An 18,176-nucleotide genomic window follows, 5' to 3' on the forward strand; every position below is an offset into this window, starting at 1 on the left:
GCAACTAAATAATCGTCTTGATATATAAAAATGTATTTGGGCTGGGCGTGTTCTAGTGGTCAACTTGCCAGAATGTTAATCCAGGAGTGTATGGTTCGTGCCCCATTGCCATCTGTGCATTAGAAAAATGACGGTTAAATCCAACTATTCGAGTTGAGTAGCCTAGGAGTTGGCGGAGTGTGCTATTAATCAGCTGCCTTCCGTCTACTCTACCAGTTCAAAATTGCCTTTTTCGTCCTTTTATCTCTTGGTACATACGTCACATGCCGAATCTCACTCATTTTTTTTGGACCTCAGGAACGCTAATTCTCAGGGACAGGAGGGACAATTCCACCTCACTCTCCAAGAAGATTAGAAGAACCTAACAAAAAAGTACCAATTTTCAACTTTAATTTCGTGTAAAACTACAGTACAATCCAAGGCCAGGCCACATTATATTTTCACTTTAGAAAACTCCAATAACGCAGGCATGCGAACTTAAACTTCATGGAAGTTGTTTTGGTTTTAATAACGGATTTTCCGTTACTACAATTTAAGAATATACCTAGTAATTGAAGCTAGGACTTAAATTATCCGTAATATATAGTCCTAACGTTTCGCTGTTTTTGAACGTTGTTATATGGGATTTTATCCAAGAAAATGAAATGAAAGGACTCAGAATAATGTCTTTTGGATAAACAAGTAGAAATTATCTTTTTGAATTGTTATAAAAATATTGTTACGTATCTGCTTGTTTGATAATTTCCAGTAAAACTTCTTTCCGAGTGACTTCAGCGATACAAGTCCCTTCTTGATTAAAACTAGTTTATTCTTTCTCGTTACAAACTTTGTAATTCACTTAATTTCCACAGTCACTTTAAACTTAACTACTTTTATAAACACATTTTATAATCCACAGAGATTCACACACTTTACTTACGGTGCCTACTGCTCGCTTGACTCAATTAACAATTATTTCTCTTCAATCTATCTCCGGCTTATATACTAAAAAAAAGAGGGCATCTAGCAAACGTTGAGAGATTCGTGAGGTTGCCCACTAAGTCACGATTCTTCTAGAAACTCCAACGCGCATGCTCCCAGCGTCGCGTGACTTCTGCTGTCGTAACAATATGCTTTTTTCTTTTTCTAATATTTCTTATTGAGCAATTGACAGAACAATAAGCATACACCACTGTTAAGAGTTACTAAGTGAAGTTGCAAAGACTGGCGAAAAAAAATAAGCGGCACTGCCGTTCAAAGCAAGTCCCAAACAAGCTGCACTGCCTTTCGAGACAAGTCTTAAATAAGCAGCTCTGACTTTCAAAACTGTTCTTTTATGACAACTTGCGTGGTTTAATTAAAATATAGAACGTGTCAATGGGTGAGCCAGAAAGTTCAAGATTATGGGTGTGTTTTTGATTGAACAGGAGTGGGAATAAGATGCATCTAAAACTGTAATGATGTGTACCTTATTCATTGACCCAGTCAATCACCGAAACTACTCCACAACCATTTTACTGAGAGCTGAAGTCAGTTATTACAAAACAAAAACCTAAATAAGCGACTTCAGAATTAAACAAACCCAATTCCATTTATTATAAGCGGAATTAGCAACACTGTCACCAGATGGCGAGTAGGAAAAAACAGCTTATGATAATATGACTTCACGCACACTCCCGCATTACACTGCACGCTGTAAATTAACTGTTGTTATATTTTTATATTATTTGCTATACAAAAATCGTTTTAACGTTTATTGTGCTTTAACTTACACGCATGAGCCTTTTGTGACATTATGATGTGCATTTATATAACCCAACTTAATACTACTTCATAACACGAAACTGCAATGAAACTGCAATAAATTATATATTTCTACAGAAATTTAAGTATTTATATAATAGAATTTATTATCAGGTAAAGTTTCAAAATACAATAAAAGTCATTTTCGGAAAAGTTTTCAAAAGAAAATAACATTCTCTAAATAGTTCTTGTACTACTATCCCTGATAAAGCTGAACATTGGCTGAAATTATATGCTGTTTATCATTATCTGGAGAGTAAAGGTAATTTTCTTTATTCTAATTTTATTGTCAAAATGTTTAAATTCTGCCAATATACACTGAAAATTCTGAAAAACAACAAATTGTCTAAAAAGGACAAATAACTACTACATATATTCAAACACTAACTTGGCAATGTTCACAGTATATAATTGTAAAATATGCAACGTCAAACAAGTCCACAGTGAATTAGTAGATGTCGCTTCTAGTTTACACCACTAGTTATTATACTGTGAAAGGTCAAGGTCGTAGCACTATATAGTATATTTCAATTTTTAAATAGAAATAACAGCAGGAAACTTTAATTTCGAGAAAGTATATAAACATCATTATTAATAGTATTTCTTTCCTTCAGGATGAACAAACTAAAAGTAGAATTAGCAATTACGTTTGCTTTAAGCGTGTTTTATGGCGTTTTGTTTCTGTTCAGAAGTATGTACGAAATGTTTCGTACTGGTAAAAAGCTTTTCAAGGTCAACAAGCGAAAAGAACCACCAAGATGCCTACGAGACCCATCTCTGGGGAAACATGTATATGTAGAGTTGAAGGTAAGAATATGTACTATGTAGTTAATATCTTGTTATCAACATGAAGATAGTGATTTTGTTGTGGGTGCTATACGTAATTTTTAATTTAAAGATCCTCTGAATTTGATAAAAATAATACTAAAGTAAAGGTTGTCATAAAAATCTATCCACTGCTTTGTTATTATTAAATGCAAAATATAGCAAAAATTAATGATAAAGCTACATAGAATTATAAAAAAAACTAATGGTACATCAATTATAAAATGGGAATGTAGCATAAGATGTCTTGGGGGGGGGGGGTCATCAGAGGCTTCAGTAACGTGTAAGCGAAGAAACTTAACAAGTGAAGCACAGACAGTCTAGTTAACTTTGTGGGGTGTTTATCCCACGGTGGATCATTAAAATGAACTGAGAGTGAGAGTTGGTATGGACAGAACCACAATGTGCGTAACTACTTTGGCCCCTCTTCTGGACACGTGGATTGAGAGGTGTAAACACCAATGCAGAAATTAGCCCATCAAAAAGTTCCTGTAGTTCTGTAATGCCCCAACCTGCTTCAAAGATTATGCTGGAGTGCTTGCTAGATAAATAAGAGGCAGTGAAACTACCATTTTTACATCTCCCAAATGCAAACATAGGGTGATTCCAATCTGTAGCTGCTATTTTGAAGTCAACCAGAACAGGTATGTGAAGTTCCAAATCATTCACCACATGAATGTCCTATCTAGAAAAAAAAAAAGACATTCATGAGGTGGCTTGAAGACTGCATGGTTCTGTTATCTATTTAGCAATGTGCCTGTCTTGAATTAAAATCAATTTATTTTCTTAAATTTTCCAAATCTGTTCCACATTGCTTTTTAACTCTATCCTAGTTCAATAATGATAAAACTTAACTTATGGCTTTAAAATTGTCTTTCTTAACATTATGAACTAAAATTTTAATTATTTTCATCTCAATATGTAGAAACATGAAAATTGATTATGCAGTCACCACTCTTTCTCAAATTTTCCCCCACTTCAACTCATGCAACCATATCCTTATTAGTGGTTAACAATAAATCTGAAAATGGCATCCTCCCTAGTCAGCCTTCTAATGATTTGCTTTAGAAAATCATTTTGAGTCACTTCAATAAATCTCTCTCCCTTACTGTTTAACTCCATGTAATCCCAATCAATTTGTCCAATATTAAAATCTCCCATAATTATTGCAACATTAATCTTATTAATAATTTCTCTCTTCACATTATACAATTTCTCAGTGACCTCATCTGTCTAATCAGGCAGCCTATAACAACTGCCAATTAAAACATTCTAATCTTTATATCCCTGGTTGTAATCCATATAGATTCAGTCTCTTGACTACCATATTTTGTCTTCAATGTACACAGATTGCAGTTCATTCCATGTATGGAAAATCACCTTAACCCCCTCTTGTTTTAAAAACTCTATCACTGTTAAATAACCTAAAACCTGATATTTGTAAATAACTCTTATTATAAGTATTTTTCCAAATATCTGTTATATAAATCACTTCTACCCTGCTGAAAATTATCCCACAGACTCAACTACCCAGTCCACCTGTTGCCCTCAGAATTTCCATGATAATTTTTCATTTAAACTTTGTACCCTTGTAAGTAATTCATTCCTGCATCTTGTGTGAAGGAGCTCTCTTGAAACAGCACCTAAGCTGTTAACACGCTGTCCTATATATACTTTAACACCTGACAAGCAAATTCTAGTCTTAATCATTCTATGCTCTCCATTACAAGTAACTGTTGTATACTTGATGAGAGAGTCACTTACTATGTAAGCCTCTTGATTATCTCATTCCTTATTGGAAATAGCCAAATTCTTAGAGATTGCTACCTGAACCTGTCTCTGTAACCTTAACTTCCTTACTACTAATACTATGCACCCTTGTAAACCTAACACTCTTTATTCTTACTCTCTCCCAAAGCAACCTTTACTCTAATTCAATCCATTTCCTGTCTTGCTCTCTGCTCTAAACTTTTTGTTTTCCCCCATGTTAGCACAATCTTGACAGCTGTTTCTAAATCACTCTTAAGTAGACAAGTGCTATAAGTGAAATGTACTTTATCATTCTTAACCTCCAGAAAATCACAATCAAGCCCACAATTTTCAAACACAACCAAGTCCTAACATTTATTGCACCCTATAATTTCCATCCTACTTTTACATAAAATAAAAGTATTTGTAAATTCTTTGTCACAGAGTTCCAAAATTTTCTGTCCATTACTCAATAGGAGATTCAAAAATACTACTTATGAGTACCTGTCAGTTCCCTACTCATTTTTTAAAATATTTTATTGCTTAGTCTACAGGATTGAACCTCTTAAAGCATTTTATTATATATTTAATCCATCTTTCCATTTAGATAAAATATTCCTTAAGAGTTTGATCCACCCTACATGTACCACAGACAAAACAAATCTCATCATGTAGTTATTTATCCTGGAATTTTCTACATTCATCATAATTTTTTTTTATCTTAATGTGAGGATCAGATATATTTGGAATAAAACATTTTAATTTCAAGTACATTGTTTTGTTTTACCCTTCTAGGAAGTGAAACTTCATTATGTTACAAATGGAAATTCACAGAATCCTCTGATGGTATTGATTCATGGTTTTCCAGATTTTTGGTTCAGCTGGAGAAACCAGCTGAAAGAATTTTGTAAAGATTACTGGTGAGCTTTATTTTCCATATGAACAAAGAAAGTTATGGCTATAAATATGAACAATGACAAAACATTTATTCCATCTTAGGCTATAGCTAGTGGTACTTGCAATGTCAGAATGATTGGTATTGATATTTAAGCTATTTTCCAGTAATGTTGATCACCTCTCTACACCAAAAAGAGTTGTTACCTCATGTGCATTATAATGTAATTTCCTATGCATGTCAAGAGCCTTAAACAAAGCTCCTACCCTTACAAATTTTAATGTATGTTGCACCATCCTATGATGTAATCATCACTACACTATAACCCTTTTCCATAAGCACAAGCACGTGAACACAGATTAATTCTTTTCTTGGCATTGCTAGTGTTCAGATGTTTTTTCTTGTGCCTCTTTGAAATTTTGCCTTGACATTCCACTCCAAGATTCTTCTCCTCCTGTTTCAGTGGTGACCAGAAGCACTTTATCTGTCAGTGATGTTACCACCATTGTACATCAAATGTTTGGTACTCTTCTGCCTCATTTATTTCTCCTCTAGGTCCCTCATCTGTTTATGAAGATTCTGAGACCTGTAATTACAACTTTGACTAACTCTTTCTTCTGCCTGTCTTTGCTTCTGGTTCTTCTCTTTCTAATGAGGAACAGGTATTTCCACCTTCTTTCTTCAGTAGTCTTTGAGGAATCTTGGATTGTTTTTCTTCATAAGGTTTCATCTTCTGATTTTCTTCCCCCTCAGACTTTTGTATTCATGATGATGTTTTTCTGTCCCAAAATATGCACTGATCCAAGTCAGCCTCAACCTCCTCACCTTCATGACTCTTTTTCTATAGCATATGATCAGATCCTTCTATTTTTCTCAAACTTCAGCCCTTAGAATCTCTCATTCCTGCCTAGGGTGCCCCTTTCTCTTACTTTGTCTCTTCCCACCCCTCAGTCTACTTACCTATGTCTTACCATTATACATCTCCTTTGCTTTTTGTATATGTTTCATCTTCTTTTATCTTCCTTTGGAGACACTCTTTCTACGTGTTTGCTACCTTGGCCTTGATCTCTTCTACTGCTGTGAATTTGTTAATCTGGTTTCTTTATTTTTAGGATTTGCTTAATTGGGATTCCTTCCTTTCATGTGTGCCCCTTCCTCTTTATCTCCTAGACATTGGTCTCACTTCTTTCCTTTTAACAAAAAGTCTTAGAAGGTATTCCTTATTCTTAGTAATCTTGGGCTGGAGCTGTTTGCCACCAGTCTTCTCAGGCTCCTTTAGTTTTCTGCCATACCAGATCATAAATACTCCAACATATTTCCTGTCCTCACATATCTCATGGGTTTATGCCCTCTCCTGTTCCTGATCCTACTGACCCTTCTTCTTATCTCCTTTTTATAGGGCTAGGTGATGTGGTTCATGGAGATGACTTGTCTTGTGTGCCACTCTATTGGCTCTGGTCCTGTAGGAGCTAGGCTTTCTCCATTTGTACACCTGTGGACTCCCTTAACCAATGACTATTGGGTAATGGAGATGCCTTCCCATGGTCTATCCCTATGTTATCATACTCTCCCTCTCCTTCCTCTTTGTTTAGTAATTTTTCAACCTCAATCTGATTCCATTCATCTTCAGCTGTATCCTTTCTACCCTCCCCACTCAGGGTTTTTATTCCTTTTTTTTCTATCCCCAAGAAAATTATGGTTGATGCCCTGTTATTGATTTGTCATCCTTGAACATCTTTCTTCATGTTCCTAAGTTCAAATGTATGATTTTTCTCAGTGTGAAATGGGTGTTCTCTCCTGGGTTGTGGATGGTCACAGTCAATGTTTCTTCCCATCCCAATTTATCCATCATCCTGTCATTTCCTCTGATTTTGTCCACAACAGTTGGATTTTTTAGTTTTGGGCCCTTCCCATTTGGTTAATCATGACCCCTAATGTTTTCAGTTGGGTTATGTAATCATCCATTCGGCAGATGCATTCCATGGGTTTTCACTTCCATTATATTATTATATGGGCTGTTGGCTCTGTTTCAATGAGCTTCTGCAGAAGCAACCACCTCCTTTCTGTTTTGGAATTGTCTCTCATCTCAGTTGGCTGATTAAATCCTCCATGTCCATCTAGATCCCCACTCATTTTCTGGTCCACCAGAGTATCTTTCACAATTTTGGGACTCTGGTCTCTTATCTCTCACATGCATGCATATGTGCTTCCCTTTTAGTAGATCCTGGGTGATCAATGGATTCCTTGTTAGCCCTTATGACTTTCTGTCCTTCTATGTTATGTTGATTTTATTGCTCCAACATGACTGAAGGTACTACCCCTCCCCCTCCTCAACCTGACACGCATATGTACACAGATGGGGGCATTTCTGGACAACTCCACCATTTTGGGGGGGTTTGGTCCCCAAAGAAGGAGTCCTTTAATATCAATGTCCTGGAAACTTTGGCTGCTTATTGGGCTTGCCCATGTCTTCAGTCTCAGTTCCTGGAATATCTAGTGATGATCCATTCAGACAATTTCATGGTTGTATCACACATCAACCATAAGGATGGCACTCCTTACCTGACCTTAGGAACATCATGAAAGGATGTCAAGAATGATAAATCAATGATAGGGCACCAGTCCCTGGTCTTCTTTGGGGTGAAAAAAAAACAGGACTAAACACCCTGATTGGGTGGAGAACCTGATCTACAGCTTCCATAGGCAGGTTGAGAGAATATAGCCTCCATGAGATGCTGAAGATAAACGAGATCAGATGGAGGTTAAAAATGACTGGAATTTCTCTTTTGGGCCCATGATAATCAAATTCTATTAGTGGCCTGTCATGTCTCAGGAGCTTTGAATCTGATGATAGATCACTTGTCTCACTTGGACAGAATTGCTCCAATGGAGTGATCCCTTCATATTTTGGTGTTTCAATGAATTTGTTTCCATTGTGGGAATCCTCTGATTGATGCCTCTGCAACTCCTTTTAATACCAAACTTTTTTTTCTTTTTTGGTCTCCAGTCCCACACTGCAGCTGTGGTTATCAATAAACTGAACCAGGCTTGATCCAACCTGTCTCTTTATGCCTATCCTTCACTTTGCCTTCTTCCCCATGTCTTGTCTCTCATTCATGACATCCCTTGGGTTCTTTCTAATTTCTCCTCTTTGGAAGGCTCAGTCCTGGTTTCCCCTCTTATGCCATTTGTTGTCCAGGGGAGATCATCCATTTCCTCTTTAGCAATCCCTTCTTCACACGGCACAGACATTCACCTTTCATGACAGGTTTCTTCACACAGAGTAGCTTGTTTTTCTGTCTCATTTTTGTCAGCTTCCACACTGGCCCTCTATCAGTGCAAATGGATTGCTTACCCCTTTTGGTCCCTTCACCACTCCCTTCCACAGGATCATCCTACTCTGCTTTCTTTACTTGGCTTTTTGACAAAGGTTTATCTGTGTCTTTGATTGCCATTTAAAGAGCAGTTTTGTCCACAACTTTTTTCTTCTCGTACACAGTCTTTTTTTTTTCCAACTATGACAGACCTCTTCAGGGCTTTTCTCATCAGTTATCCTCATCATTCAGTCCCTCTCCTAGGCTCTCAGTAGTCTTTCATTTGAACCTTTGGCTTCATGTCCCATTGTTCATCTGTCCCTGAAAGTATATTTTCTCCCTTTGCTCACTTGTTGGAGATGTTGTTCAGACATTTATACATTGGATGTTTCCTGCATCCTTGATAAGAGGAATCAGTTGATTTTGTTTCCAGACCACTCCTTTCTCCCAAAAACTTGGGCTGTCTTGGAGGATGATCAGGTGTTTTCTCCCATCATTCTCTTTTCTGTTTCTACTTTACATGATCATTCTGACTCTGTCTTTAGTGTCCAGTTTGGGCTGATGTTGTTATCTTGCTTGAACTTTCCCCTTCCATGTAAACCACCATTGCCTTTTCTTGCTGTAGGATACTTCCTCTTCTCATGACTTGTCACCTTTGTTTCTGACTGGGTGGGTTCATCAACTCATCTGATTGTGGTATTCTTCTTTAGATGAAGATGCCCGTATGCTTTATTATGTCACCTTCCATCAACTTTGCCATCTTAGGACTTCTATTTCCTCTAACTGATGTCAACCTCTGGATAAGAACCTACATGCAAGAATGTGGATGACACCTAACACTTTTGTATCACATTACCTCCATCACATGGCAGTTTTTTGTGCTTTTGGTATTTGCCTCCTTTCAGTTACCATACTCCAGTCTACCCAGAGGCTGTCTTGAAATGAATATTGTTATTTGTTTTTCTATTTATCACTTGCTTACTCTTTGCCATTTATAGATCTTACTGTCTGTCACTTCATGTTGATGGAACCTTTCTTGTTGCCTCACAAGGAATACTTGCCCAAAATCTTGGGAGTGCAGAAAGTTTTTAAACCCATTGCCCTCTGTCGAAATAGGATTTTCTGCAAGACAGCTTCAATAATGTGTGTGTGTGTATATATGTATATATATATATATATATACACATATATCTATATGTGTGTGTGTGTGTGTTTCACATGTTGAACAAAACAAAATCATACAAAAAAATACAAGTTAGGAAAGTAAGATATGAGTACTTAAGCCCACAATGTCCCACACCCATATCACTCTTCAGTGGGACAATGACTGCTTTCCAAAGTAATAAAACAAAAATGAAGGTAATGTAGAACTTTATTTTCATTTTTATTTTCTTGAGCACCCACATCTTGCTCTTCTAACATTTTGTTTTCTTCAATGTGTGAGACTGGTGAACAAAAACTAAGACTGGTAGAAGATGTATCCCCACTGCAATGTGGGTCCTACTTTGCCAATCACCTTCAAATTCAAGGGCATATTTTATATCCCATATTATAGCCTTTATCCTGGAGATCCTTTTAATTTATGCAGCATCTTCAATTTTCTTTTTTGTTTGGGCCTGTTTCGTTCATTGAAATGTTGTTCATCACAGGTTTCGATTTGCTGTGTGTTTGATGCAGTCCTTCCTTTCGATGTTAACTTTTGCTTGACTGCTTAAATACTATTTTTGTATATGTGTGTCTTTCTGGCCATTTTGTATTTGAAAAGAAAAAGGCACCAGATGCATGTGTGCCTTCACGTTGAATTTATGCCTATTATCTTTAATCTCAGTAACCCATTACACTGTCACTTAGTGTGGGATTTAATTTAAGGTGATTGTGCCTGATGACAATGGGCCATGCTAGTGTTGTCTTCCATGAGAATTCTTCCCTCCACCATTTTTTTCTTAGTGGATTACAGAAGAACCTTTGCACCTCCAGTCCCAAGCCACTGGGGAACTCAACATGGAGAATTCCTCATAAGTCAGTGCAATCCTACAGGTATGAAACTAGGTGGACACACCCCTCATTTGGGAAGTATAGCTTTGTTGTTACCTGGTGGTATGTAGTACATATCACCCCATTATGTTATGAACCAAGCTGTCCCTGGTGATTAGATCCAACCAGATGGGTCTTTGGTTTGCCTCTGATCATGAGCATGGGAAAAATACATAAGATACCACAATATGGAACAACCAGGCTTATAGCCATAGCCACAATACACATTCGTGCTCAACTGTCCACCCATGAGATAATGGAAGATTTAGCCATTCTGCCCATATTAACATGTTAGCACCCAGCAAAAGACTTTATAATAATATATTTTGCTCTACCACCTGTATTGGGTGAGTGTATTCCCTGCCTGATAGTGATGTGGTGTCACACTCTATGGACATTCCCTTTCTGATGCTGTTTTCAGAAAGGAATTTTTCTGCACCAGCTCCTCTACCATCTTCAGCATGGAATTCTAGCTCTTTATCTTGGAGAGGTTAGTAGCATTTCTGAAGTTAACATTTTCCTTACCTAAAAATGTATCTTAAATAGATATCTCTCTGCACCACTTCTCTTCCTTCTTACCCACTTCCAGTGCACTTAGTTTGCCTTCTCAAAAGTAAACCTAATTTTATATACTAGTACTCATGGGAGTTACTGAGCATGAAGGATGTATCACTCTCCTATTAGTGGTGGTCAGTAATCTATTGATGATTATATCATAGGCTGGCACAATACACATTGACACATGTACAGGTGGAAGCTTTGTTCAAACCTTGTGGCATTTGTAGGAAATTACAGGTAATAGCTCTATGTGGTGCAGAGTGGTGAGTGTATATCTGAATGTTAACTTTTATCAGTAGAACATAGCATTGTATTTATCATTATAGATGCTAAACACTTGGTGTTACATATTCTTTTAATTCATTTATTTCCTTTTTCTGTGTCTTTTTGTTCTTTTGGAGCAATCATTATTCTGAATTTAAGCGCTTACAAATAAAATCACATTAACTGCAGATATGTTTTTTCCCAAGATTCATCTTAATTTGTCGGTTGGGTTGGGCAATAAGTGATGAAAGATTCTGTGAAACATTATTTATATATGCAGTGTAATACTTTAAATGCTGAAAAATGGCAAAACATTATTAATCAATAGGCCTAAAAATTGTTATAAAAATCATGCAAAATGCAATTACTTTTTTTCCCACATTCGTCTTAGTTTGTTCATTGTGGATTCAAAATCAGAGGTGTGTGGAAGTAGTATTTCAGATCTTTTTTTCTCCATTTGATAAATAACAGAACTCATCAGTTGAGCCACTGTGGGAGACAAAATATAGTTCTGAAATGCTAAATTTTTCCTGTTTATGATTTTGAATCTGCAATTGACAAATTAAGAGGAATGTGGGGAAAAAAATAACTATGTTGTAAAATACTTGTGTTTAATTTTACTAGTGGATGTAAAGTTATTAATATACTGTATATGTATAAACAAGCACACTTAAAGGATCATACATGTTGCTGATTGTTTTGTGTAACTGATGTTCTGAAGACAGTATTTTCAATCAGGGTGGTTGCTATAGACATGCGTGGTTATGGAGAATCAGAAAAACCTGAGGGAATCAGAGCTTACCAAGTGAGTAAAATTGAAGATGACATAAAACAGCTACTAAATGCATTAGGTGGGTATTTGTTTTTTATAGAGTTAAGTTTTTATACCTTTTTTTTATAGGGTCAAACTTTTTTATTTATTGTTTATCTTGAATTTCAGAAGTTTTGATATGGATTTGCACAAAAGAATAAGTAGAAAGTAAACTGTTATTATTGTAATGGTGAAAAAAAAGTAAAATTGTAGAAAAATTGCTCTGTAGTAAAAAAGAAGAGGTTGATGATAAATGAGCATTTATTCTTGTCCAAAGAATCTTCTGTCTTAATACCTTTGTTATTCACGACTTATGTGAATGAAATTAGAAGCATTTTTGGGCTTTAAATTATTAATATTTGTTGATGATAATACTAAGTTACTGCATATGAATTCATGAAATTGATCAGAATTTTTATTTTATTCACTGTTAATATTGTAAAGTTAAAATGTTTAACGTTAGGGATACATATATTTTTTTAAATTTCTGAATTATCTCAAGTGTCAAGGAATACTGTTTTGGAGAAAAAGGATTTTGTTGTGATTCTCTAAACATCTGAGTATTTGCTGCAGTAAAGAGCTCTGACTTTTTGATGCTGTTTATGGAAATGATATATCTAAAAAATAAGAAGGTTACTGGTTTCACAAATACACTGATACCTATTTTAGAATACTGTTATTCAGTTTGGTTTCTTTATCATTAAAGGGTATCACTGTGCTGGAAAGGATGGAGAGTAGAGCTACTGAAATAATACTGGGTTGAAGTTACAAAGAAAGACTTAAAAACTTGCACTTCTTTTCATTAGATCCTAGAATTAGTGGTGATTAAAATTAAGTGTTTAGAATAATAGGAATTTAGAAAAACTTAGCTTTTGTTGGTAATCTTTGTATCAGTTCAGTACCAAATGGTGTGACCTGGTAAGCTGAATTGCATGACATTAAGATAATCAAACTTTTAAAAAAAAACCTTAAGTTCTGTTGGTATATCCCAATACTCACACAGGATTGGTAGGCTTAAGCTATATGCTTTAGACTTTATTCAGCAATTACACAGAACTTTCTTCTTTGTCTCAGTAACATTAACATCCTTCTCACTCAACAAATAATTCCTTTCTAAGTTTTTGTAAACCTTAGTACATGACTATATAAGTAAAAGTTAAAAGTAATTTTCAAATTATTAATGATTTTACCACTGTCTAGTAACTTTACAAAGTAACAACTAGTATCTTCATTGAATCTTTCCCTTTTTTACTTACTAATTAAAAATCACCTCATTTGGATGACAAGCCTTTTGTTTCTGAACTTTTTATATATTTTTCAAGGCAGAATTATTTTTTCACTGTACAAAATTAAGGTAAAGACTCTCTGTTTCATCTTTGACTATAAATTCACAAGTAAGAATTTTTTTAGAGACATAATAATTTTCCCACTAATTGATTGTTCAAATGCCTAACATTCTTTTGTTCATTTATGAATTAAATTTAATAGATTCAATACTGCAATACTTAAAGATATTTTCATTCCCTTTATGTAGCAATTTTTGTAATGACTTTTTGCATGTTTCTGTAGCCATTAGTACTCCACGTAATCATTATGTCGAAAGCCCAATTTTAATTTTATTATGATGAGCTTATTAAAAATCTCCATTTATTCACTGATGAATTGGCTTTCTAACTGGGTGCAAGATTCTTAAATGCATTTACTCATTTTCAGCCTCTCTAATAGCACTAGAAACCTTTTTTTTCCCCCCAAGCTTCATTTATGTCTAGTACATGCAAAATTTTAAAAATCATTCACATAATTTTTCTTCCTCAGTAACACCTGTAATTTCAGAAAATCTTTTGCAGAAGTATGAAACTATAAATTTATTAACTCGACATTTAGTTTCTCCAGTCTATCAGAGCTGGCATTTATAGCACCAATGTGTATAACAGAAAGGTTTTTGTTGTTGTTGTTTTTAAAAAGCTGACACCACCCTTCTATTCACAACCTGAGCCATAGCACCTAGTAAACACTGGTTTTAATGTTTTTGTCCCTCCACAAACTAACCTTAGACTTAACAAGCAAATCTCCTGTTACTAGAACCATGTACCTTCTGTGATTTTCAACATCCTGCACTCATCATCTGGAAAATACTGAAACCTTTTTATTACATTTAATTGGTGTGGAGAATTGATTTTAAGTTCTTATCATAGGTTTTTCACCACACATATGTCACTGTTAATTTTAAATTTCTTTCAAAAAGCATATTAATAGGCTTCCTCTTTTCTTTCTCATATCCTTTACTTCTCTCTTGAGTCTTGTTTTTTTCCCTCTGAACTTCATTAAATTTTTCTAAGGCTAACTGATCCTTCCTGTGCCTTATGGAAGCCACATGTTGTACCAAGAATTTCTTTTTTTAATTACACAGTCTCAACACCAGGGATGAAATTCTGCTGGTACTGAGTACTGGAACTTATTTTCTAAGGTGGTACTAGTATTGGTACTTATTTGTCACTTTTAATGTATACACTTAGTTATTTTTTTTCAAAAACAGGTCCATTTCACCCAGCTGAGTACCTCTACTTTTTTTTTTAAATCTCGCTCCTGTCTAACACTAATCACACAACAGTTTAGTTTAACTTACTCAATAGCTTCTAATAACTATGTTGACCACCCAGTTCCTAAACAACAGCTTAACTGTAAAGAGGTTCAAAAATAGATACATTTGAAAAAACTAAAGCGATAAAGAAAAAAAACAAAAAGTGATAGTATGAAAGATAAAAAGTTATGAATTATAAGTAAAAATAAATGCAGTGTAAAACTTCAGTTTTAGTTTCCATAACAAATTAAAGCTTAAGGAAAATAGTTACAAGAACAAAAAGTTGCTCTTTTGTTATTTACCTTAAACATTTAATAATTCAATATCTTGTTATAAGTGCCGTAACACAGTGGCACTATTCTTTTCATTCATCATATCTCGTTTGTTTCTGCAGCTTTATTCATTTGTAAACCTGGTAAATATTACATTTAGGTTTAATATTTTTGAGATTTTCATACTATAGGCATTAGCTTTGAACAAAAGGTGACTTCTTTTGTATGTGTACCCTAGAAATTTCTGTTATTGCAGATTTCAATTTTCTCATACAAGTTAATTGCTCTTCTTCGTTACTCTAATATCTGTTGTTTAAAATGTGTCTTTAGATCTTTAATCATACAAATTAAAGGTCAAGATTGAAATAAATATAGATTATTTCATCTTCACTGATCTCACAAGTTTAAAATTTTACCTATCAATAATATTTATTACTTGGAGTTTCTCAGGTTGCAGACCAACCTCTAAGGAATTACTAATAAAGTTCTTATTTGATTATGCCCTTTTTTTATCACTACATGTAGGAAGAAAAAGTGGTGTAATTGTAGGTCATGATTGGGGTGGATGCGTGGCTTGGTCCTTGGCTGCACATTACCCAGAAATAGTTGAACAGTTGATCATTATGAATGCTCCACACCCTCGCAACTTTGAAGAAACTCTTCATAGTAACTTACATCAGTTTTTCAAATCCTGGTAAGTATTTATATATATATATATATATATAGAACATTAACAGATGCTGATGGATAAACAGTTGATTTTCAGAAGTTTTTGGATACTGGGAAACATAGATGATTGAAAGCTTGCTAAAACTATTACTAATTATAGATTGTAAAGAGTTTCAGACTTATGTATTTCTTTGATTACCAACACAGGTACATTATGCACCTACATTTAATGTTGATTCATGGCATACAGTAATTGTTCACTCCGTTTCATCACTGAAGAAACTTACAATCTCTTATGAGAATTACAGTTCACTTACCCTCTACAAAAGTTTCTTGATAAATAAAAATGAAAACTGAGTACAAAATGTACCCATGTTGGCCATGTTCATCCATTTGTTTTCTTTGTAGTGGTTAGGGATGGAACATATGGTGAGAGATCATCTTGAGTTCTGAAATTTATTAAACAATGTCCTGTGCTTTATTAATGTTTTTATCACTAAATTTGTGTGAGAAAAGAAGTTTGCTATGACCTAAAACAGACCTACTCTTTAATATCTACAAGGATTGATAAAATAATCACACCTAACCTTTTTAATTCCTAAGTTTTGGTGTGTCTAAGAGGGGAAAATGTAGCCACATGGTAACTTAACTGTACATAAATGCAATAACATACAGTAATTTAATCTAAAACTGTCAATTCAAAAACATGTATCAACTTTCCAAAGAGGAGTGATTGTAGGAGAACACCCAGCTAGATTATCAGTGACACAAAAAAAACCTTAAAATAATGAATATATCCCATGGCACTGTACTAAAAGTAATGTTGGCATGGGTATTGAAGAATAAAATCAAAACAGTGATCAAAAAACGTCAGATGACAGATTGTAACAAATGATCATTAACACAAATAGTAAGACAAAAACAAAAGATGCCAGTGTCAAAAGTGTGTGCAGATCTAAATATATACCCAAACAACCAATCTCTGTCAAAGGAACTCAAGTGGAACTGCATAAGATGGGTTATCATTAAAAGTCTACCACTCATAAACCTATTAACAACAAAAAGTACAGAAGCCCAGTAAAATCCTGTCAGGAACATAAAAATTGAAGTGAAGATCAATAGAAGAATGTGGTTTGATCAGATAAATTATTTTTTACACTTTTCCCATCAAATTGAAACCAAAATAACCTTACAATCAATCCTGAATGTTTCTTGCCATCAGTTATGCATGGTTGAGGCACTATAGTGAAATGGGCAGCTTTTTGTGGAATAGCAGTGGTGTAGTCTTGTGGGTTCACAACAGAGGCTAACTCCTCACTTCATTTGAAAAGGGAATACCACTCCCATACCTAAAATGCAGATTATTCTCCTTGTTACTCTTATACATTTAAAATTTGGATCAATAGGATTATAATTATGTCTCTGATGTGAAATATTTTTAGAAATTATTAACTTAAACTGGTCTGACCTTCATATACTGCTGCTTTACTATCATATACATCAAAGCAATCATTTTCTAAATATCTAATTAATTAGCAAACACAGTAGCCATATTAAATAACCAGTTTGATAATTAGCTGTTCTGTCAGAGAGGGAGCGTAGGGAAATTTTGGTGATCTTCCACTTCTAAGTTTAACACTACATCACTGTGGAATAATTTAGGTCACTGAAAGGTAAAATGGCAGCAAATGATTATTTGAATCTTAGTGCAGACCAGGTTCACCTTATGAGAAACACTTTATATCCAAATGGAGCTGGTTTGTTTCAATTAATACCAATTAAGTTGTTAAGGATTGACCAAACTCTTGTGTGTGTTTTTTGCACCACTTGGCCACCACAGTCACCAGATTTAAATGTTATTAAACCTTTATGGTCAGTATCTGAAACCAAATTTCAAAGAAGATTTTCACCATCAACATCCCCTTAAAATTAGAAGAAACTTTGATCAATGAAAGGTCAAATATACCATTTTTATGTTATCTTCAAGAAAATTACTTAAACTAAATTTTAGTGATAATATTCATAGCATTTTATCTTAAATCTAACTGCCTACAACAATTGAAAATAGATGTTTGGATTCTACTAAATGTTTATTTATAGCAAAAATCATTAGTCTCTGACTGCAGATTCCTCTTGAATACTTAGTTGTTTGGTAGCTAATAAGTAAGTTCACTAGAGTGCAACCTATTTTGAGAGACTTGTTTGATTTTTAATTCAGTTTAACTAATTCATTATTAGAATTATACTTGGTCAAATAAACCTGGAAAATTAACAAGTGAATTATATTAAATACTAGTGTAAAGTCTGTCAGAAGTGATGGGGCAAATATTACCACCCCATAGTATACCCTAACCTCACATTTCATAGCTAACTGAAATAAATAAATTTTGCAAGATTAAGCTTAACCAACAAAGAAACAGAA

The 18,176-nt window shown here is 34.6% G+C and overlaps 1 protein-coding gene across 1 annotated transcript in view; it reads left to right on the forward strand.

Moving 5' to 3' along the window:
- The first annotated feature begins 2,259 nt into the window (after nt 1-2,259).
- Nucleotides 2,260-18,176, forward strand: part of LOC106459465 (epoxide hydrolase 4-like) — a 23,014-nt gene continuing 7,097 nt past the window's right edge. The window contains exons 1-4 of the mRNA XM_013919086.2: nt 2,260-2,589; nt 5,152-5,276; nt 12,160-12,272; nt 15,611-15,779. Of these exons, the coding sequence (XP_013774540.1) occupies nt 2,398-2,589; nt 5,152-5,276; nt 12,160-12,272; nt 15,611-15,779 (599 nt within the window). The 5' untranslated portion in view covers nt 2,260-2,397. The remainder of the gene's footprint in view (nt 2,590-5,151; nt 5,277-12,159; nt 12,273-15,610; nt 15,780-18,176) is intronic.

The sequence above is a fragment of the Limulus polyphemus genome, unplaced genomic scaffold (assembly GCF_000517525.1).
Source record: "Limulus polyphemus unplaced genomic scaffold, Limulus_polyphemus-2.1.2 Scaffold613, whole genome shotgun sequence".
NCBI lineage: Eukaryota > Metazoa > Arthropoda > Merostomata > Xiphosura > Limulidae > Limulus > Limulus polyphemus.